The 23,350-nt window shown below is 47.8% G+C and overlaps 1 protein-coding gene across 2 annotated transcripts in view; it reads right to left on the bottom strand.

Annotated features, from left to right (window-relative positions):
* Positions 1 to 23,350, bottom strand: part of LOC142573216 (uncharacterized) — a 217,223-nt gene that overhangs the window by 101,896 nt on the left and 91,977 nt on the right. For both annotated transcript variants that reach the window (XM_075682806.1, XM_075682805.1), the window contains exons 4-5: positions 8,477 to 8,567; positions 5,852 to 5,997 (exon numbers count right to left, since the gene is read on the bottom strand). In XM_075682806.1, coding sequence (XP_075538921.1) covers positions 5,852 to 5,997; positions 8,477 to 8,567 — 237 coding nt within the window. The remainder of the gene's footprint in view (positions 1 to 5,851; positions 5,998 to 8,476; positions 8,568 to 23,350) is intronic.

Raw genomic sequence — 23,350 nt, 5'->3', positions numbered from 1 at the left:
TATGACCGCAGGACGCGTGCAAGAGTCTCGCTTATGCCGGGGACGTACGGAATCGAAGCCCGCCTTTTGGGGGGTCCAGGCTGGGTGGGTACTGTGCGAGCCAGCTGGCGCCCTACTGAGTCAATGACGTACTCAGGGTATCCACAAGCCATTAATTTCCTCCGAACAAGTGCATTGTCTGCCATGTGGTCTTCCGCTGTTGTGCACACGTTTTTTGCCCGACGAAGAAGAGAGCCGACAACAGACCTCTTTTGCGAAGCAGGGTGCACCGATCTGTAGTTTCGGTAGCGGCACGTGTGAGTGTGCTTCCTAAAGACCTTGAATAACAGGTTTGGCCCATCTCGTTGCACAAGGGTGTCCAGGAACGGCAGTTGCCCTTCAGATTCCACTTCAACGGTGAACTTGATTGCTGCTTGTATATTGCTTAAGTGAGCCGTGAAAGGGTCAAGGTTTTTCCTCTGCAAAATACTGAAACAGTCGTCGACATATCTGAGGAAGGCTTTAGGTGCCGGTGTAAACGAGGACAACGCTTGAGCTTCGATAGCCTCCATTGTTAGGTTAGCTACTGTGACCGAAATCGACGTACCAATTGCTGCTCCGTGTACTTGCCGATAAAATTTCTTCTGGAACGTGAAATACGTATTTGACAGGCAAAATTTTAGTAGCCAATCTAGGTCATGCCCATCGATGGGGGACCTGTCGGGCAACGTCGGGTCTTCGTCAAGGGCGGCGACGCAAACTTCCACGGCCATGTCTATTGGTACGCTTGTGAACAGTGAGACCACGTCAAAAGAAACTAAGACTTCGTCGGGGTGGACGCTTGTCCCTTTAACCTTTTCAATGAAGTCGTACGTGTTGCGCATGTGCGTGGCACGTTTTCCAACGAGTCGCGAAATGATTCTGTGAAGAAAATTTGACAGCTTGTGAAGCGGCGAACGTGGGAAGTCCACAATGGGGCGCAGGGGAACATCGGGCTTGTGCATTTTTGGTAGGCCTGCCACTGATGCCAACACTGCTACTGATGTAGAACAGCATTCTGGAACGCAACAGACCCAAAGCACTCGATGCTGTCTTCCACGTAAGCAAGCAACTGCTCATGAGGGAGCGAATAATACAGATCTTTTACGTCTACAGAGATGGCAGTCATGCGTTTGTTATAATTATCTGCTAAATATTCTACAATAATTTCTGAATTTTTAGATTTATTGTTAATTTTCGCAGAAACCCACATAAGCGGGTATTACCACCCTAGGGCTAACAAACCACTCCTTTCGTATTCGTCCTCCCACTCGAAGCTTGTTAGATGGGAAATTGGGGACATGTGCTTCACCAATGCCATGAAAAAATCATGCCCTGTCGTGGTACCCGTCAGGCTGAGCGAGCAAGCCAGTCGGCTTTCTGCGGCTGGTTATCCCACAGATGGGCCTGTTTCAGTGGCGGAAGGCTTCGTGAAAAAGTGCAAGAAGGGCCGCGGTGAACAATCCACCGAAAGGAAAAAGACGGCGGTGACTCCGTACATGCACGGTATCTCCCATAGCCCGAAGGGGGTTGCCAATAAGGCGAATGTGAAGTTGACATTCTCTGCCCCAGACAAGTTATCAAAGTTGTGTAAGTTGACGGACCCTTTTCCTAAATGATCAAGAGGATCAGAAGAACTTCAGTTCGGCCTAGTTGGTGCTTACTGCATATCATAGTGGCCGTAAATAAAGATGGAGACAGCGGAGGAGAACACATAAACGACACGGGTGGTAACTTTCAAATGGTTCATTCGCGGCAGCCCGTGTGCATATATAAGCAAATAGAACATGCGCAGAACGCAGCCAACGAGAACGCTCATCAACCTAGCGGGACAACCAATTACCAAAAAAATCTATTTCTGATTAAAACAACTTAATTGAAGTGTCACTAACACAGTATTGGCCTGTCTTTATAATGTGACAAGCGTCCATCAGTTCGCTTGCAGTCTGGTCCACGCTTCTCCCCAGAATCTTGATCTCCTTAAAAAGAGGTGCACAGTGACAGGCATTGCAGTTCGCAGGCAAGTGCGCCAATTAATCTTTCATTAACTTTTGTTTGTGTTCCCTGGCTCGATCATTTAGGCACCATCCTGTCTGCCCTATGCAGGACTTGCCACACGCCAGGGGGATTTCGTACACAACTCCTACATTACATTTTGCATGCCGCTTGGTATGGTTCTTCCCACAGCCTTGCCTTCCTTTAGGATTACTGGAGGTGCGGGGGCAGGGCCGCGCCAGCTTAAAAGGGGCTGAAAAGACAAGGAGGACTCCATACCTCCCTGCCATCTTCCTTAGGTTGTGAGTGACCCTATGCATATACGGTTCCACTTCAGGCCTTACGGCCATAGTAGTCGTCCTCACCTTTGCTTTGCTCCTAGATCTTTTTACCTTCTGCAGGAGGGTTTCCACCACTGGCGTCACCATCGAATCAGGGACCCTGCCGTCTTAAGAGGGGAAATGTGATTGTCAAAGGCAAGCCGCATTTTGTGCACACACGACTTGCGGAGAGCCGATTCTAAGCAGAGCATCGCTACTCGTCGTTTAACAATCTTTGACTGGGTGGAGTCATATGGCACCAAACCCTTCTGTGCCCGAGGGGAGTACTGCCAGCAGGCGTGTCTTTTAGCAAAGAAAATGCGTAGGTCTAAAAAATGCAAGGAATTGTCAAGTTCGTGAGTAAAAGAAAGCCCTTTACCGAGTTGTTTAAAAACGGCTAGAATGCTGTCACAAGAAGTTAAACTTCCCTGCTCGTTAAAAAAAATAAAAAAGATTATCCACATATCTAATAACTTTTAAAATGTGTAAAAACGCCCCTCCCCTCCCCAAAAAAAACGCATGATCAAGCGCTTTGTCTGTGGTAGCTAAAGAAATGTTACACAAAAGCGGCGCAATACACGAGCCGATGCAGATTCCGCCTTTCTGCAGAAAGAAGTGTTCGTCAAACCTGATAAAAGTGTTAAGCTAGGTTTCTAAAAGCCTTAAAAAATCTTCCACCGAAATTCCAACTGCGTTCTGGAAGGGAATAGCGCCGTTTCCTTCAATGCACCTCCTCACAGCAACAAACAGATCTTTATGAGGAACGGAGTAGAAAAGATCTCTTACATCAAACGAGCAAGCCGGACCTATGTCTTGGTTAGGCCTTAGAAAATCAACAACCTCGTCAGAGCTTTTTGTGACAAAGGTGTCTGATATAACAAGCGCCTTCAAACTCTTTAAAATGAACCGGCTAACTTGAACCTGCCACGTCTCACGCTCGATAACTATTGTCCTGAATGCCGGGTTTATGTTTCTTGGCAGCAAAGAAAACAATTAGCGCGGAGCCCGAAACGCTACTGACGTCCCTAGCTAGTTTATCGAGATTAAGAGTCTTGCAAATTCTGATAACCCTGCTTTTTACTCTAGTTTCAGAGTTCCTAATAGGTTTAAAATTCTTCTACGGTGCCGCGGAAGCTTTAGCACCAAGCAAGCCCTTCGGGAGCACAACAAATTCCCCCTCTTTGTCTGCCTCTAAAAGTACAAGCACGTTGTCATTACAAAACGTCAAAGTCCTATGTATGGCGGATAATGTTCTATTGGAAGACGGTTTCGAGACACTCCTGCGAAGACAGGCAACACTTTCCAATAGATACCGGTCATCGTGATCCTGCGGAGCCTTCTTCGTCACGCGCCTGTTCGGAGCAGCCAGTTCATGGGTAGGAACTTGATGCTCGACGCTGTACTTCGGTCTTTTAGCAAGCAGGGCGGTCATGTCTTCTGGGAGGCCTGCGTCGCCGAGCACAAGCGGCTTATTTCCTTGTCCCCGACTGGTCCTCGTACCGTTGCGTGCCCTAAGGAAATGACCAACCATGTGGTTGCAGTAGTGCTCGGTCAAATGATGAGAGGTACGTCTAGCAGACTTCAAATCCTTTTCCGCATGCCGTTATGCAGCTTTAGTAAAGCTTGTAGAAAAGCTTGTGATGCAACGCCAATCGTTGAGCAGTCTAACTTGCCACCAAAGCTCTGCCGGAGAATTTTGCATAGGCGCTAGATGTGACCCCACGACGAAACGACACACCCAAACGGTGCACTCACTTCCAAAGGGATCAGGCTGCACTTGATACAGAAGCCGATGAATCTTGCCCGGCAGGTAGTCGCCACGATGCAATTGATGAGTGATTCTTCGTCTGAGGACACGAAAGAAGATGGAACACAGAAAGAAGGGCCATCTGTACGACATATATGCTTCAGAAGAACTTCAGTTTGGCCTAGTTGGTGTTTACTGCATATCATATTGACCGCAGATAATGACGGGGACAGCGGAAGGGAACATATAAACGACACGGGCGGTAACTCAGCGTCTGGCAAGCCCTACTTAGGGCAGACAGGACGGTGCCTGAATGATCGAGCCAGGGAACACGAAAAAAAGTTAACGAAAGATGAATTGGCGCACTTGCCTGCGCACTGCAATGCCTGTCCCTGTGCACGTTTTTTTAAGGAGACAAAGATTCTGGGGAGAAGCCAGGACCAGACTGCACGCGAACTGATGGAGGCTTATCACATAAGAAAGGAGAAGACTGTGTTAGTGACACTTCGATTAGGTTGGTTCAATTGGAAATAGCTTTTTTTATAATTGGTTGGCCTCGCTAGGCTGATGAGTGTTCTTGTTTGCTGCGTTCTGCGCATGCTCTATTTGTCTATATATGCCCACGGGCTGCCGCGAATAAACCAGTTTAATGTTACCGCCCGTGTCGTTTATGTGTCCTCTTCCACTGTCCCCATCTTTATTTGCGGTCAATATGATATACAGATCAAGGCGATGAAAAGTGAAGCATAAAAATAAGTTTGTGGAGTGCTCGCAAGAGGTGGTTTACCGTATTTCGTTAACTTGGGGTCGGGCATACAAATGGCAAACTGGCAAATGTGTCAATGAAAGGCTTGCAGAACATAAGCGAAATGTGCCAAGACTAAGGGACGGGAACCATTCTGAACATTGTTATGACTGTCCCAGCAAAACGTGCAAGCCAATGCTCGGTGCATGCACAGTGGAGGCCAGAAGCAAAGACCGCTGCATGCATGAAATAATCGAAGCCCGGCTGATTTGAAAAAAGGGAGCGGACTCTGTTAGTAGAGGTTCAGTTAATCTTTCTGACAAGAAAATCGCGTTCCCGGACGGTAATGGGATGTGGGTGCGTACAGTGTGATTAACATTTTGTATTTTTGTATCCTTTGTATCTTTTCATACCTGATTCGCTATATATCTGCTGCTGTGTTTCAATAAACGTGACTGAAAGTTAGCACTTCCTAGGTTTCTGTCACGTCCCTGTCTTTTTGAATTGCGCTAAAGGCTTTCTCATTATGAGTACACACGAAATTTACAGCTGTTCTTGGTTGAATTTAAGAGAACTCAGAAATTGCGAGATACACAAAAGGAAAGGGTATAGGAGTTTATGCTACAGTTCACAGAAAATTGAATAAGACACCGTGAAAGAGGAACTCCAGCAACATTTTAAGTCGCTGACATTCATTTAGTAAATAAAAGCAATTAGCTAACTTTCCATTCATTCTGTTAATAGTTAAGATGCTAAATGGGTGGCTGGGGTAGGTGGATGATTGTAACGTACATAGAAATGAAGCGTCTCTTGGAAGCTACATATCGTCTGGTAAGTTATTCATTGAAATAAATAAAGTCCACAAAATATAAAAAAATAACAGTTGCCCGGCGATTCAATTAAAAGAGCTTGCTCTCTCTTTCAATATTTTTCTTGCCTTAGTGTGTTCGCTTCGTGTTAGTTTTCTTTACTAATTCCACTACGCATACTACAGGTACGTGTCTTTGTGAAAAGTAAATACATCACCTTTCCCTTCACTCATTTCGATGGCCACTTCGCTTCGGCGATCCAGACATCCTAGAAGGCGCATCGCATCTGGCATGAAGTGAGATGGAACATGTATTTTCTCTGCGACAGAGTTCATGCAACCTTTGAAAGGGTCTTCAAAGCCCCTGAAAAGAAAACGCATCGTCCAGTTAGCTTTGCACCTCTTTATGCTTCAAATGACCTAACTTCGCACTTGAGGTCATGATTGTATTCGCACACAGGATTATTCCTGTGCATCGAAAACATTGTTCCGGTTTTAGTATTTTATTCAAGTGGGGCGGAGGGGCACTGGAAGTGCCACATCTTTAAAATGCGATATCTTGGCGTTGATTTCACTTACAGCCCTGGAGCAACGTACATAGAAATTGACGGTAATTCACCTCCAATTCAGGTGGAATGTTCTCGTTCTTCCTCATTAATTTCTATTTCTCTTTAGTAAGAACGTTTATCGCATTTTCCGGCCTTCATACTCATAAATCTAATTCCAGATGGGAAGAAAAAATGCCGTTAAGCTACACTGTAAAGTGACTTGCACCCTGAAGGGTGCTTTCTATATTTAACTTCCACCATTATACTGTTCAAGGTGTGAAGGTCTAAGATATAGACCGATTTGCACCCTTAGGGATGCTTAAGGGTGCAAGTCAGTTTACAGTGTAAGTTATTCTTCATACTTCATATTGTCATGCCGTAGTGACGGTGAAGAAAGCAGCAAAACTGTGAATGAGGAAACTAGCGTTTTATTGAGTGAACTTGTTCTCTCAAAAACAGGATACACTGAAAGAACGGCGACAGCGGCGAACACAGTCGGCGATCGGTGAAAATCTGCTCAGCGGGTTAAGCGCGTCAGTTTTTATACATGAGCCATCGAACGTTCCAGCGTAATTGCTCGTGCCCGTGTGTCTTCCAGAAAGTTCCTTACACCACTCGCATCGCGTATGCATGCAATGAGATTACAGAAGGTTGGGCGACGACAGCGGATAGAACCTTTGATAACATTCCAGAAACTTCCGATACACGCAGGCGCGTCCCGCGCTGAGCGATAACATTTGTTAGGCGGTGAAAAGCGCTAGCCCGAAAAAGACAAGTCCACGTGTGAATACTATCCCTACCAGATGGAACATTATCTTTTAATTTTATTGACTAACCTTTCTACTTCACAGGGTGTGATTGGGTGTAACATTATGGAACTCATAGCATTGTCATTATCAGTGATTATATCTTCGGTTCCATTATTTTGGGCAGTAGTCCACCACAAAACAGACATTACATGCCGCGTAGGCAACACAACTTAGGCATAGCATGCTGCGTAAATTGCCAGCAGCTATTTTGAGCGTCGTACAAGGTTTTGTATTTGGAATAAGGTCTCCAACTTCCTTCCATACTTTTTAGAGTCATATCTAGTGTTTGAGAATAGCGAATTGTAACGCTTAATTTTAGCGCACCTCAATCCAGGTCAGCTCGTTCCTGTGCGTTTTAAATGCAACAAACTCATTTCTCTTCCTTGATTCAGCAAATCCTGGTACATATATTTCTTTCTCGCAATTTTTTCTAGCGAGAACACTGGCTATCCACGGCTTCCTCATTTTACGGCTCCCATTATAATAACCTGTTAGCGGGACTACCCGCTCATAGCAAGCCACTAATGCATACAATTTTATTCACATGGATTACGATTTGTTTTTGTTTTTTCGGCAGGACGCACCTACCACCAATCAAGCTCATTACGCCAAATAGCCTGAATTTGACTAAAGACAACACTGAAGAATAAATTAGATTTCGCACGCAAAGAGCATACTTGCTGTTCTAAAAACTTGGCTTAAGTAAATTGAGCGGTCTGTACATCCATTTGTGGGACATTACGGCCATTCACGCATGTCCTTTTTCCTTTCATGGATACATTATGCAGGTCCAACTAATACATTCGAACCTTGCTGACGCAGAGCTTTCATTAAGCGGTTAATAAATGGTATACAGATTATTAGCCTGCGCACAATTCTTTTTTACATTCATCCTGCGCAACCTTCATTTGACGCACTAAACTGCATAGGCTATGTCAAAATTGAAACCTCAATTAAGTCCAATGCACACTCCGAGACGTTCACGCGGTGATTTCACGATGTCGAAGGCGACGTACGATGCTTGTCTAGCAAGCAATGATATATACAGGCCTATGCAGGTAGAAGTACGACATTTTGTGCATGTGTGACTGTCAAGTGGCAGATACCCATCCTGAGAAATTGGCCAAGTATAGACCCACGCCCTAGAGCACCTGCGTAGTGGCCCAAAAATGGGGTACCGCAAACATAAATATAGAAGAACATCAAAGAAGCCGTTAAAGATTGTGGGCTGTTCCACAAAATGTAGGTGTGTTTTGCAAACTGCCATACAATGCTTTGTATAGGAAGAACAGAGATGGTACTAATTTTTGGTCTGCACTTGATGCTAAGTAAGCCAGAACGCTCGGCGCGACACCGAGCAACCCAGCAGCAGCCACGCAGAAGACCCGGAGCAGGGGGTCAGGAAGTAAAGTTTCGAAGTCACTCACGTCTATAAATACTTGCTCCAACGCTTTGCATTCCAAGCAGTACAAGAAGCAAGCCGTACCTGCAGTCATCATAGTTTGCTATTTTATCCAAGAGCTGAAGGGCCCTGTCGCATCTGCCGTCTTCGGTGTTCCCCAGAATCTCCAGGAATCCTGGAAAAATGAAGAAGGCTACTGTGAGCCCAGAAGAACACTAACAAACAAATTTACACTTCGCCAATCACTGTACGCCGTGCGAGAGTTCTACATATGGCATGTTTCCATATGCTTACGTAGTTCGAATAAACAGCACCCGCTGTGCCCAGCCTGTGGATGCAACGCAGCGATAGTAGGAAGTGTACCAGGACTGAATAAATTGTATTTTAATTAGGATGCAAAAAACTGCATCTGCAGTATGCTTGTACTCCCGGTGAAGGATGAACAAGCAACCTTGTATGTACGGTCCAGCCTCATGATGCAGCATGACGATATGCGTAGCACTATCAACGTAGAATACGGCGTCAATAATAACGACGACATCAATGCCACCCACACGATGTCATCTACCAAGCCGACATAATTATTTTTTTTTCGGGTGTACGTCATGTACGTCATAGAGGGCAGGGGATGAACAGGCAAAATTGATTTGAGAAGGTAACTAGTGGAACAGATGACATATCTCAATGAAAAATACACCAATAAACATACAATGATAGCGATAGAGAGAACATAAAAGCTGCAGGTTTGCAGCTGGACGACCTTTTTGCCTCCATATATGGCAACGAGGACAGAAAACGTGTGTACATTTTCGTGTGCACAGTGTACAGTGAATGACAGTGAATAAGTGAAAATGCTTAAGGTGAAATGTAGAATCAGTGTGCTGCAAAGCAATGTCTTTCATGAGTACAAATGGCATATATGAATACATGGTATACAATAAACACACCTAATTATTTTCGTTTGTCATACGTTAAATATTTAGAATATGAATATTATATTACCATACAAAAACACAGACAGGATATAAAAGTGTCTAGAAATGTACACTGCCGTCCTTCAGTGAAGGGTACACGCGAGCGCGTGGCCTGTACTCTGCGGCGGCTGCCTACAACCCCATCAAGCGACAGGTAAAGAAAGCACGTGCGCTTTTGGCGTCATCATCAGTTTTTCTACAGTTCACTTAATCGTGTGCCATACATCATTCCACCTGCAAGAATATCGCAACGCGCTCGTCATCCACTCCAAGTTTTAAAACCGCGCTCACACACAACTACCGTCTCTGCTTCTTTTTTTTTTCTCGAACAGCAACTGATTGGAATGCCCTTCCCCACCATGTTGTATATACAAATAATCAACATGTGTTCATTGCTGAGGTTGCTTCAATTTTGTCAAATTAATTACCTTTTTGTACAAATTCATCATCTACCGTACGTTTTTGATTGTATGCAACGTATCCACCTTTTTTCAAACGTTCCACTAGATACTGAAGTGAATTGTCTATTGCCACTGTTTCCTCTCTCCGGCCAAATTAACTGTTGCTTTTTTATTCTAATTGACAATTTCACACGAGTATGTACTTGTTTATACAGGGTATCTACCACTATTCAGATGCTTCGTTTGTTATCGTGTTGAAGTGTTGTTACAAGATGTGCCCCATCCCTTATGCAACACCCCTGATAAAGGGGCCTTTAAGGAAATAAGCTGACCTGATCTACGGGCAAGCAAAATAGCGAGTCACGGTGGACAAGCGCTGCCCAGGACAGGCTCCCTCTCCGCTCGCGCAACGGGCGATGCCTGAAGCGCGTCGTCTGCGAATCGAGTGCGGTGCGCGAGCACGGTCGAAACGTCACAGCGCTGCCTCTCACCTTACGCGAGTTGTGCTTCGCCTAAACTAGAGCTATGTAAGCGAGAACGATGCACTCGGATGAAGGCTTGGTTGTTGTTTATCCATCACTGAATGATACCGAGTATGATGCTCTGTACCAAGCATGATACTCTGCATCATGCTAGCTTTATGGCTTCGCTGTGGAGCTCACATTTGCATAAGTCGCCACTGAATAGGTTTCCAAGAACACGATATGCAGCATTATAGTTGTCCAGCAAATAAAGGTGTGAATGTTTATGAAAACATGTCTAACTCCAGCTGTATTATTGTCTCTGCGTCGCGAATGAAAGTATAGATGCCAGTTTCTCGTAAGGCTTGCTCGAGGATAAGTTACAAACCGACCTTATATGGCATTAACCCCCGAATTCGAGGGCATGCGAGGATCTGCGTGGACTTCAAAAAGACGACGGTAGGGATTCTCCTCGGCTAAGTGGTCGCTGTGTGTGTGCTATAATCGGCAGCATCCTTGAAAGATGTTGCATGGTTTCCAGCCGAGCCGCAGCGCTATGACCAATGTGGTCGGTGGACCAAGTTCGAGTCGAGGACCATTTAAGAATACCGGGGTAAAGATAGTAGCGATAATGCGCATGCTTATACCTGTAAAAGAAAGGCTCGAAAATACTACCAGAGAGAAATGTATGATGCCGACGGCCTTACATGCTGGACTGATAAGAAGTGATATGGACATATGTAGTTTAATTCCTTTATTGTCGGCCACGAAGCAGAAGACCATCAAAGTGGCTCGTGTTCCGCTCGAGCCAAGCCCAAAAATGATTGAGCTTAGTATAGCTGGTTACAGTCAGTGGTATACTGCGTCGACTACAAAGAAGCCACTAAAAACTGTGAATAGGATCGTTCAGGCCTTCACGAAGCAACGCCGCGCGAAGGACGCTCCGCACAGGCGCCGACCTCGAGCAACAGCAGAAGACGAAGACCGTGCGATTTTAGCTGATGTAGCAGTGAGACCACAGACAACAGTCCGGGAAGTACTGAAGGACCTTGGAATTCAGGCGTGTGAGACTACTGCGAAGGGCCGCCTCGCAGAAGCTGGTCTCAAAAAGAGGGTTGCTTGCAAGAAACTGCTGCTTCGAGACGCAAACTATCAGCATTGAATTTATTTCTCTATGCTATCAGCGTCAAAAGAAACTTGAACAGCGAAGCGCGTGGCCCAAGCATAAGTGAAGATATAGTGCGTGCCGTCCAGTCATCACCATTGACGCAGTGCGGCCAAACCGGATGTACGCGCCTGTAAATGGTGATGAGTGGACGGCGCGCACTATATCTTCACTTAGAGTCGCAATCTTTTTGAGCGTGAACACGGGAGCGCGTGGCTTCGATACTACCACCGCAGTTAAGCGGCGACTTACAATCTCTGTGCGCATGCGCGGCGACAGTAGCTTTCCTTCGCGCGCATCACGTCATCGGAGCGCTCGCTCGACGTCTGCTAGCTGTTTTTTGTTTCCTCGGCAGTGACCGAATTATCACTGCAAGCATAATCGAGATGTTTCCAATGTAAATGGTTTGTTCCTCATTGTTAGCGTTACGCTGAATACCTGGAAATCGTGACCTAATTTTTTTTCTTTTCTCCCGGGTTCCTTTAGTCACACAATGCAGAAAACAAGCTAAAAACGCAAACGTCTGAACTTTTATTTTGTGCATTCTTCACAAGATAATGAAAGACTTAGAAAAGTAATAGCTGTAAACTTGAATTAACCGCTGTTTCATTTTCTTTACTATTTGGTCATATTCCCTTTTGCAGCAAAAACTGTTGTCATTCTACACGGTAGGGAAGAGCACAGGGCAGGCGCAAAGTTACTTGCTCTAAGATGCTCCCACTCTTGGCAAACAGCTTCCGACAGCTCGTCCTCAGTTGCCAAATGAATAGGGTGTCGCACCATGGCTGCTTTTATGAGGCCCCATACATTTTCGCACATGTTCATGTAGGCGCCCTTGGCCGGCTAGGAGACCAGATGGACCCTACTGGTTTCTAGGTGCTCTTTCACAATTTTCGCAGTGTGCACCGGCGCAAGGTCATGCTGAAACACAAAACCGGCATCTGGCAAAGCGGCGTGGGCCTAAGGAAGGAGCACGTTGTCCAAGATTTCGCTGCAGTAGCGCTGCGAAGTAAGAGGGCGCTCGATGCGGTGTAGAAGCCCGACAGCAAGTCTTGACAGCGCGCCCCACACGTTCACGCAGGTGCGTCCGCTCGCCGCGACTCCCTGCAGATTGGCTGGCTCGTAACAGCATCGAAAGTATATTAAATTTAGTTCTTCACACAAAATCGAATCCGTAGAGAAAATTTTCTTACCGTGTCCCTCTTGAGCGCCACAGCCACGCTCACTGGTTTTGACGTGTTGAAAAAGTCGACTCTTCCGAGAAGATTACTCGGCCCCAGTCATCGGAAGTCCACAAGGCGTGAGCTTCGGCAGATTGCAGTCGTGACACCTTGTTCAAAGCGCTGAGAACGGGCTTTTATGTAGCCGCATAACTTCGCAATCCAGCGCACCTGAGGGGTCGCCGTAGGGTAAGAACTGAAGCGGCCGTATCGAGCAGCTCCCGCACTTCCCTCGCGGACTGAAAGCGATTCTCCACTACTGAAGCTACCATAAGCGCGTCTCCTTCATCTGTCGCTACCATTTCCCGACGCCTATGTGGGGAGTCAGAAATGCGGCCTTCCTACCTGAATGCTTGGATGATCCTATTGGCAGTCTTCAGGGGCTTGTGCACCAATGCGCCGATGAAGCGCTGAAAATATTGCTTCAGTGAAAGTTTTACTATTTTCGACCTCTCGTCTTCAGGAACACGGGACATGCTGAGGTTAAGCAGCTGCTCTGATAAACGTGGTAATGGGAACAAATACATACCTTCCTCGAACACAGGGCTGGTCACTGTTACGCCTACAAGTATAGGAACGTCGGCAAAAGATAACAGTTTCAAGTTTATTCATGCATCGTGTGGAATGTAATTTCAACTTCAACATTGTTACCGCTCTTGCAGTGCACGGCTCCCTTGTCGCGGTGCGCGTGTAGCAGACGACACGCGCGTGCTTGCGTGACACAGTGCGCATGCGCACTGCTTCTCGGTGTCGCCGCTAAACTGCGCTGGCAGTACGGAAAGCCACGCGCTCCCGTGTTCACCGTCAAAAAGATCGCGACTGTACGCTTGGGCCACGCGCTCTGCTGTTAAAGTTTCATTCGACGCTGATAGAAAAGTGCCAAAGGCCTGCAGTTTGCGAAAGACCACGCAGATTTGTCTACCTTCGACTGGGAAAGTGTTCTGTTCAACGACGAGAGCTCATTCACGACCCGGTGGGTCCAGAGGTAAAGGGTGTGGGGCAAAAAGAAAAAGAGCCGGTAGATGACGTTTCATGCTTAAAGGTGAATATATTACTGTAAGAAATGCTGGAAGAACTCTACCGGACGATTACCCTTTTTTTATGCAATGCATGCATTGTGTGTTATTGTAGTGTCCTATATCCCGTAGACGGCAGTGAGAACTTGATATTCAAGCCACGGTGCTAGATTACGTTCACAAGCGTTAGTGTATAGTTGGGTTCTCTAATAATGCTAATGTTATTACCCTCATCAGTATAGTTCGTACTTAAAGATATTTTAGCGCACGCTTAAATGATAGACACGAAAGAGGGCTGGCAAATGCCGCCAATGGAGGCACACCACCAGCCCTATTGTATTTCGATATGACGGAATAGAAAGGAGGAAAATAAGTTTAAGGAAATAGGAAAGTGAATACAAAACCTAAAACAATGCGAAACGTAGACATGAACAACCGGCGATAAACGCGCACAGCGGTATGCAGCATGCTTGCCCCAAAGGAATAAGGAATAAGTTGAACGACTGTCGGTTTGGTATCAATGCATATTGCAAGTACCAGCCTCTTCCGCTGCAAAACAAGCGTGTTTTTTGGCACTGGGTCGCACTGGGTACGCTGGCGCTCGCTGGGACTCACTGGGACACCAGTGAGAACGCTGGATAAGAGCTGGGTGAAGCTGGTTCCACTGCTATGACGCTGGGGCGCACTGGTTTGAGCTGTACAGGCGCTGGTTTGAGCTGCAGTTCGCTGCTTTGCACTGGAAACTGCACTGGTTGTGTTCGCGCCGCGCTGGTTCCAGTACGCAAGGACGAGCGCTGCTGAATATTACATGCTTTATACAATTTCATCGCTTGATGCTAGTCTCTTGTCCTAAATAACGCTATATCTTGGAGTCATAAAACCCTATTTCGTTTCGCAGCTTGGAATACAGGTGCGTGAGCTGCCCTGTTTATTCGTGGACAATTGACACTGAAGATCACTTTTTTTTTCATTTTCCCTTTTGACTGGGCGGATAGCTAAATTCTTCAAAGAAACCACGCAAACGCAGAGGACACCGCGTTTTTTAGTAGTTCGCACGTAACATATGACTGGGAGTTGTCGCCGTTGTCGCAGCGTTGTGGAGTGGACATGAAGTGCAGAAGCCGTTCAAACGCACCCGAACGGACCCCGAGTTCGAAGCCTATCGCTGACTGATAGTGCTAAGGAACAGTATTTGCGATGACGAAGAGGCGAGCTGTGTGACTACGACGACGACGATTAGTGGCTAGCGCGGGCTGTTGCCTCTTGGCCAAGTCCGGCGTATTCCCTTGTAAATATACTTGTATATAGCTTTTCGCCTGCGTCTTCCTACGTAACATATCGAAGAGTGCTCGATAAGTGCTCGCAGCGATAGTTGCGGTACTGCTTATCTACGATGCTAATGAAAGCAGACACAGAAAATGCCGTTGGCGGTACTACTGTCGGCGTCGTCAGGCTCATGGACCGGGTAACTATACACAGTCAGCCTCCTTGTGTAGTCGGCCATATTTGTAGGTGACAGAATACGAATATTCTTGGTGGCGTAAGATCCAGCGGCCAAGTCTTCCTGCAGGATCTTTCAGTGAGCATAAAGGCCGATCCACACGACGGGCCAAATTGCTCTTTTGGACCGCGGTCCGCGCATCACGTGATAGGACGTCACCAGTTCGTGCGTACCGCCGTCGGCCCACGCAAGACCGCGGCCCTCGCGGCCCAACAAATTGCCGAGGCTTTTCCCGCTTCCGTTTTGGCGGTGGACCGCATGCAAATCGCAGCGATTTCGGCTTAGCCAACGAATGTTGTCCGGCAACAGAGTGTCTTCAGCCAAATCTAATCTAGTTTTCGGCTCAGCAAAAGCCAGTCAAGCCAGTCTTTTCATCTCCGCCTTTCCGCCTACAGGTGCGTACAGCAGATATATTTTTTAAACACCGTGTCCTCCTGGAGTGACGAGGAGGTTATTTCATTTTGTATACCTCGTTGAGCAGTTCCCGGCTTTGTGGGACTGGAGCCGGAATGATAAAAATCATAACACTCTGGCCGAGAGTGTAGCTGGTTGGTCTGCTCTGCCATCTGCTATGGTGGTCCGCCGTGTGGATGTGCTCTGAGCCGGACCGGACAGCGGCGAGCCGTGCCGTCGCATCACGTGACCGAGCGGCCCGCGGACTTGGTCCGTCATGTGGATCGGCCTTACCCAGCAAAGCGCGTGATGCATGGTCTGTGACGACGGAAAAGAGTCGGCCATATAAGTATGGGCGGAACTTCGCAACCGCCCCAACTATAGGGCCAGGCACTCGCGCTGAGTGATGGAATAGTTGCGCTCCGAGGGTGAGAGGAGCCTGCTGGCGTAGGCGATAACACGGTCGTTGCCACGCTGGCGTTGTGCCAGTACTACGCCAATTCCGTGACCGCTGGCATCAGTACGGACTTCGGTAGTCGCAGAAGAATCGAAGTGGGCCAGAACGGGAGGCACTGTGAAAAGTTCGATTAGATGCGAGAATGCAGAGGCCTCGTTATCGCCCCACTGGAAAGGGGCGTCTTTTTTCAAAAGCTCGGTTAGTGGTCGGGCTATGGCCGCGAAATGTTTCACGTAACGGCGGAAGTACGAACAAAGGCCGATGAAGCTGCGCACATCCTTGACACCCTTCGGAACAGGGAAGTGCGTAACAGCATGTATCTTGTCTGGGTCCGGTTGCACTCCATTCGTGTGAACGAGATGCCAAGGACGGTAATCTGGCGACAGCCGAAGTGGCACTTCGATGCATTGAGTTGCAGGCCGACTCGACGAAAAACGTCCAGGACTGCTGAGAGGCGCTCGAGGTGCGTAGCGAATGTTCGGCAGAATACTATAACGTCGTCCAAGTAGCACAGGCACGTGGACCACTTGAAACTGTGAAGAAGGGAGTCCATCATTCGTTCAAAAGTGGCAGGGGTGTTACATAGACCGAACGGCATCACTTTGAATTGATAAAGACCGTCGGGTGTTACAAAAACAGTCTTCTCGCGGTCGAGATCGTGCACGGCAATCTGCCAGCAGCCGGAGCGAAGGACAATAGAGAAATAGCCAGCACCGTGGAGGCAGTCAAGGACGTCATCAATCCGAGGTAGGGCATACACGTCCTTTTTGGTAACCCTGTTAAGGTGCCGATAATCCACGCAAAACTGCCATGAGCCATCTTTCCTTTTTACCAGCACAACAGGTGACGCCCATGAACTACATGACGGGTCAATAATGTTCTTGGCAAGCATTTTGCGAACTTCGGCGTGAATAACTTGACGCTCAGCCGGTGACACACGATACGGGCAGCGATGAATAGGAGGGCCATCGTCGGTATTAATGCGATGTTTAACAGCTGTAGTTTGGCCCGAAGGACGATCATTAAAGTAAAAAATATCGTGGTAGGAAAGCAGAACGCGGTAGAGCTCACGAGCGTGCTCGGACGGCATGTCGGGTGCAATCATTTTCTGTAAGTCGGCGATGGTACAAGTTGCCGACTGCGATGGTAGAGGAGCATCGGCTGAATTGTCGTCTACTGCAATAGATGCTACTGAGTGATCCGCGAATGAGCAAAGCTGGGCCAGAGACCTCCCGCGTGGCTGCACATGTGTCGTCTAGCCAAAATCGACCGCTGGCAGGCAGGCGCAATTCACCGTAATAGATAAATCTGTATGAGGTACTGTGATCCCGTGTGTAAGGAGGACGTCTTGCATAGGAGCCGCGATGTAGTGACCGTCGGGTACTGGTGGGGATGACACTAAGTCAACGTAAGTCAGTGCCGAAGGTGGCAAGCGAACGAAGTCGACGGTATTGAGGCGACTAGGGTGTGGTTCAGCGGGATCCAGAACGGGCAGGTCAAGGCGGAGAATACTGGCGGAACAATCGATGAGAGAAGAATGTGCGGAGATGAAGTTTAAGCGGAGGATGATGTCGTGGGGACATACGTTAAAGTGGGGCAAATATAAAGGAAGAAAAAAAAATAATATAGAGAAATGTCGTGGGGACAGTGGGCGATGACTGAATAGCATGATAGTAGAGCGATCGGTGAAGGATACGCGGGCGGCACTCATACCAATTGCAGGGACTGTTCCGCCATCGGCGACACGGACAACAGGCGTCGTAGCGGGCGTGATTATTTTCTTCAGCCGGCTACGAAGGTCAGCGCTCATTACCGACAAATGCGCCCCAGCGTCTATAAAAGCAGTCACAGAAACACCGTCGACTTGGACGTCAAAAGGGTTCAGATGAGTTGGCAACGTCAGTAGAGGATTTGGCGGCGTAGGGAGCAATGCAACATCACCTCGAGGCGCTGCATCGTCTAGTTTTCCGGTTGGGAGCTGCGTCCGAAGGGAGTCGGCGAATAGGAACAACGGGGCTGGGGAGAGCGAGATTGTCGTCGTTGGGGCGAAGACGAACGAGAAGAGGGGCGGTTCGGGGCAGGAGAATCAGTGGCGGCATTATCGGAGCGTGCGGCACAAAGACGAGATGGGCCACCTGGGGGCGAGAGTAGGCAGTTTAAGTGGACCGCGTCGGGGACACCAACGACTGTGACAGTGCAAAGAAATGTTCCCGATTCAACGGCAGTGAAAACAAATGAGCCTGTCGTCAGCAGTGCGCCATTCAGATGGGTTGCGGAAACGTGGTGGGTAATAGGATGCGGGACGGGGCGGAATCGAAGAAGCCGAGTGGGTGTCAGGGCGATGGGCCGAGTAGATGGTGTGAAGACCCATGTTTGCGAACTCCTGACGGACAACTGCCTGGATCAGGGAAACCGTGACTGCAGGTGCGCTGTAGGGCCTGGAGTCGAAGGCAGCCGGATAGGTGGCGTCGATCTCACGCCGGAAGATCCTGTTAACATCGCCAGTGTTGTTGGGACAAGGAGCGTCGGCACAGGATGATGTCGCTAGGGTGTTGGGCAGACGGGCAAACTGCTGGTTGATACCTCTGCTTTTAGCGAGTTCCAGGCGGCGGCACTCTTCTATAACTGCATCCATCGTCGCCACGTTGTTGAAAACGAGCATGTTGAAGGCGTCATCGGCAATGCCTTTGAGGATGTGGGAAACCTTGTCTGACTGAGCCATCTGTGCGTGAACTTTGCCGCACAGAGCCCAGACGTCCTGAATGTACGTGACGTAGGGCTCTGTTGCACACGGCCGGAAAGCGCCTTCTGCACGGCGAGTTGGTGACCGTAGGGGTTGCCGAACAAGTCTCGGAGCTTTTCCTTAAGCGAATCCCAACTGGTGAGGTCATCTTCGTGAGTCCGAAACCAAACTAGAGCTGTGCCACGGAGGTAAAAGACTACGTTGGCGAGCATGATAGTAGGGTCTCACCGGTTATTGCGGCTGAGGTGTTGGTACAGGCTGATCCAGCCCTCGACGTCTTCCCCATTTTTGCCCGAGAATACGTCAGGATCACGGGGAGCGGGGAGAGCGATGTAGGTCGTCGAAGTGGCAGCAGGTGTCGGAGCCAGTGGAGTCGAGTTGTCGTCGCCGGGAGCCATGAAAGAAGGCTCGACGTACCGTCCACTGCGAAGCTCCGTAACGAGGTACAAGGAACGTCCACCTCCACCAGATGTGCGTTTTCATCTGCGCCTCCACCAGGCGCAGACGAAAAGCTATATACACGTATATTTACAAGGAAATACGCTGCAATTGGCCAAGAGGCAACAGCCCGCGCTTGCCTCTAATCGTCGTCGTCGTCTTCATACTGCTCGCCTCTTCGTCATCGCAAACACTGCTCCGTAGCAATATTATCGCACCGATAACAAAGCTCAGTTGATTCGCGCGCTTCCACATTCTCTATTGTACTAAGAAAATTTCTTAGGCTGAAATACACACATTATAGCTTTCGCCAGCTACCCTCACCGAGATCGGTCCCCACCGAAACTTAGGCCTATAGCGTATCCGGCGAGTCCCTCTTCACGCTATCGGCGCGTCTAGGCTCAAGAATCAAGAAGTCTACCAAGGATAAATCACTCTATATTTCAGCTTTCGCATCGTCGTTCTTAAACATTTGTTTCATGTCTATAGTGCCAGCACAACAAGCGATGACCGCGGATGTGACGGGTCATAAACACAGGTATATGCGCTATCGCCGAAGGCTCCCAGCCCTAGCCCCCGCTTCTGTGACGAAGATATATGTCCAGACAGACGCGTTGACTTAAAGGCATCACTAAACTAAGAAAACATTGTATATCCATCGTGTGAAGAACAAGAAACAGCTATCGAAATCGTCAGTAACAGCCCATACAGCGTCCCGGATCGGCGGGTCATTTAGGACCTTTTTAAAAGTTAAAATAGCAATCGCAAGTGAAAAGCGATGGTCTGGCACTTCCGAGTATGCTACTTTATACGGACAGCAAAGTTTTCTTTGTAGTGCAGGCGTGAGAGTCGGATGCTGGTCGATAGCGCATCTACGATGTCTGTGCGATACGGAGCTCTGCGAGACTAAAACTGTGTCTCGATTTTGACATGGCAATTTATCCGTTTATGTTCGTTTGCTGGCGTGGCGTAGAGGTAGAGTACCGGGCTTGGGATCTGTAGGTCGGATGGTCAAATCCTGGTCGGAGGAGTTTTGTTTTCACGTTTTTTTTTCTTGTTTAAATGCACTAAAAGGCTCTTTGTTGCTATCTGTATTCAAAAAAATATATATGGTGTCCAGGCACCGCATATTTAACGCGCTAGAGCTGTTTTTCGCACGAGTAGCTAGCGCCTCCCAGTACGCCGACCCTGCCCAGCGCCCCAGCATCCAGCGCGCGACACTGGGCACATAATCCGGCGCACTGGGTCCAAGTGGCACTGGGTTTTGCAATAGGGAGTTTTCTACAGATACCGACCAGAACACCTCCAGCTAGTGGCTGCAAGAGGCTGTTTGCCACTGTGCGTGTGTGTCCTCGCCAGAAAAGAAGGCCTCGGTCCACTAGTCCACATGGAGAACAGATTCATGTCTGCTGGCTACTGCTCAATCCTGGACGACTTGATGGTGCCCTGTTTGCTCAATGCGCCCTTCCCGGAAAGTGATCACTTCTTCCAGCAAGCCAACTCGCCCGTACACTCATGCCGAAGGGTGACAAGCTTTTTCGAGGATCGTGGAACCAACTCTCAAAGGTGGCCGCCCTATTCTTCGGGCCTTAATATTATCGAAAACCTGTGGGGCATATTGAATACCGCCCTGGCGGGTTGTTCTCTGCACGGACTGTCGGCTGATAATGATTGGAGTGCCACAAAGGAGTAGTGGGAGCGGCTGAGAAGCAACAGGTGGTCACTAACGGTCGCCTTACATAACAGGCTTACCAAGTATTAAATTTACTGGTTATCACTCTCCTAGTCAAATAAACTTAATCGACACGATGGTCTAGTACAAACAAAACGGAAAACTGAGAACGACACTTTACCCACAGCCAACGGGCAGCCAGCAATATTTAGACAACAGTCATCACCCGCGACGCGGAAAGCAAGGATTTTTTTCTCGGCCAAGCGAAGCTAATAAGAAGAATCGGCAGCGAAGATAACAATTATACCCACCACCTAAATGACCATAAAACAACATTAGCAGAAAGAAAGTATCCACAAGTTGTTCTAGAAAGAGCTTATGACGTCACGTCAAGATTGGAGAGAGTCGGAATTAGCGAAGAAACATCCTACACCAGAATCTGACATACCGCCAGCCTTTATAACAATTTATTCTAATGCACTCCCAAACAAAAACAACATTCTACGAAACTACCACCCAATATAATCAAGTGACGAGCGTCCGAGAAGAGCGTTCCAGGATGTACCAAGGATTACCTATCGCCGCAACAGTAACATTAAAGACAGGTTAGTGAGCGCAAAAGCCAGCCAACATCATTGCCCCGTAATAATAACGTGTTGTCGCCCCAGGTGCAAAACCTGCAGGCAACTTCAAGGTAACACTAGAATTAAAAGCATCGCAAATAGTCATACACACGAAGTCAAAACTAGCCTTACTTGTACAAGTTCGTATGTGATTTATATGCTTGAACGTTCCTTCTATAAGAAAAGACATATTCGCGAAACCAAACAATCAATGAGTCCCGTATTAAACGGACATTGTTAAAAAAGCTTCCCAAAGCCATCGCCGAGCATTTCAACAAACCAGGTCATAACTTTGATGAACCTAAACTCTACATCTTAGTCAAATTTCCGTTCTGAACGAGAAAGAAAATACGGACAATCATACCTTATCCATAAGTTCAATACATTGCAACCGATAGGCGTAAACGTCTAAAAGGGAACTTTAGAACCTATTCGCTATGCGATATTTCAAGCTGTAGGCAACAACACTTAGTTTGGTTGCTTAGTGTCTTTTTTGGTTTTGTTTCTTTTTCTCTTCCCATTTCCTTTTTTTGCCATTCTTTCCTTTTTTCATTTTGTTTATTTATTTATTCCATTTTAGTACTTTTTATTATTTTTTTTTGCACGACCACCGGTTTCTACCGCTCCTTCGATTATCTCTGTCACAGACAGGACGACCCCTAGCGAAGCTCGTAACAGAGGGTTGCTGTGCACGCTGTTGACACCCCGAGTGAGACACGGCCGTTGACATGCGATTGACCGACGGCCATGTCACCGGCCTTGTGCACAGCAGTCCTTTATTCCAAATTCGACCCCCTTGCTGTTAACACACCTTCGCTCGTTGCCGCACCCACGCGCCTTATACCCTCTCGCCTTTAAAAGAACCCTGCCTATATATATTGTGCCGAGGAAAGCATATGTCTCCTTGAAAAAGACAAGTCCACTTGTTGAAACGTTGGCTCCCGCTTTCGTCTTGTTTTCGTTTTGCCCCTCGCCACCCTCAAGAATGGCAGCTGCCGTCGCAGCAAATGGGGACGCCTAGAGGTACTGAGAAGTGTCTAAACACAAAATATTCCAGCTTTTTGTTTTGGTGCTCAAAACAAAACAAAAATTTACGTATATTTTTTATGTTAATAAATGTACCTGTTTCTGCATTTTGTGCTCGCGTCCTTTACAATACATATGCAACATTTTATTAGATCTTTGAAACATTTTTTGCTTCAAGTTTCTTACGTAGCAACATCTCCTTCGCTGTCATCGCGGCCAGGGTGCTTTGATTGTGCATGGCGTTATAGCATCAAGCGCGGATATACCAAACGACCGAGTACTTTTTCTGCCGCTAGATCATTACTTCCGGGTAAGTGGAATTCTGCCTCGAAGGAAAATTTGCACGGCGTTCGGTGATGCACTTTCGTAAAAGCAAACCCCAATCAAACCTTCGCCCGAGTGCATCGCTCTCGCCTACATAGCTCGTTTAGGCGAAGCGCAACTCGCGTAAGCCGAGAGACAGTGTTGTGACGTCTCGACCGTGCTCATGCACCACGCTCGATTTGTTGGCAGCAGACGACTAAAATCCCTCGATAATTTGAAAATAGCGACACTCTTTGAACTCTGCGCGGCTGCGCGACCTGCTCGCCTCCTCCTCGCCCCTTGCCTGTTCCACCTTCGGCAACCAGTTTTGCCCCCGTTTTTCTGCACGACGATTGGTCTCCCTGCCGTTGCCCTGGGAAACGTGCGGATCTTGAGTTTTGATTGTGTTTTGCTTGTGTTTTTCTTTTTCGTTCGCGCCATTTTCCTCCTGAGCTCGGCTGACTCGGCGCTTTAGCTCGGCGTAGCGAACGTTGTACGCTGTGTTTCCTGCTCTATGTGCTAGCGCTATGCCGAGCTGTTGCGCATATAACTGCAGCAAGAAGCC

Source organism: Dermacentor variabilis, chromosome 2 (genome assembly GCF_050947875.1).
Source record: "Dermacentor variabilis isolate Ectoservices chromosome 2, ASM5094787v1, whole genome shotgun sequence".
Classification (NCBI taxonomy): domain Eukaryota; kingdom Metazoa; phylum Arthropoda; class Arachnida; order Ixodida; family Ixodidae; genus Dermacentor; species Dermacentor variabilis.
Note: the sequence above shows the minus strand (reverse complement) of the source record. Positions and strands in the feature narration are given on the sequence as shown.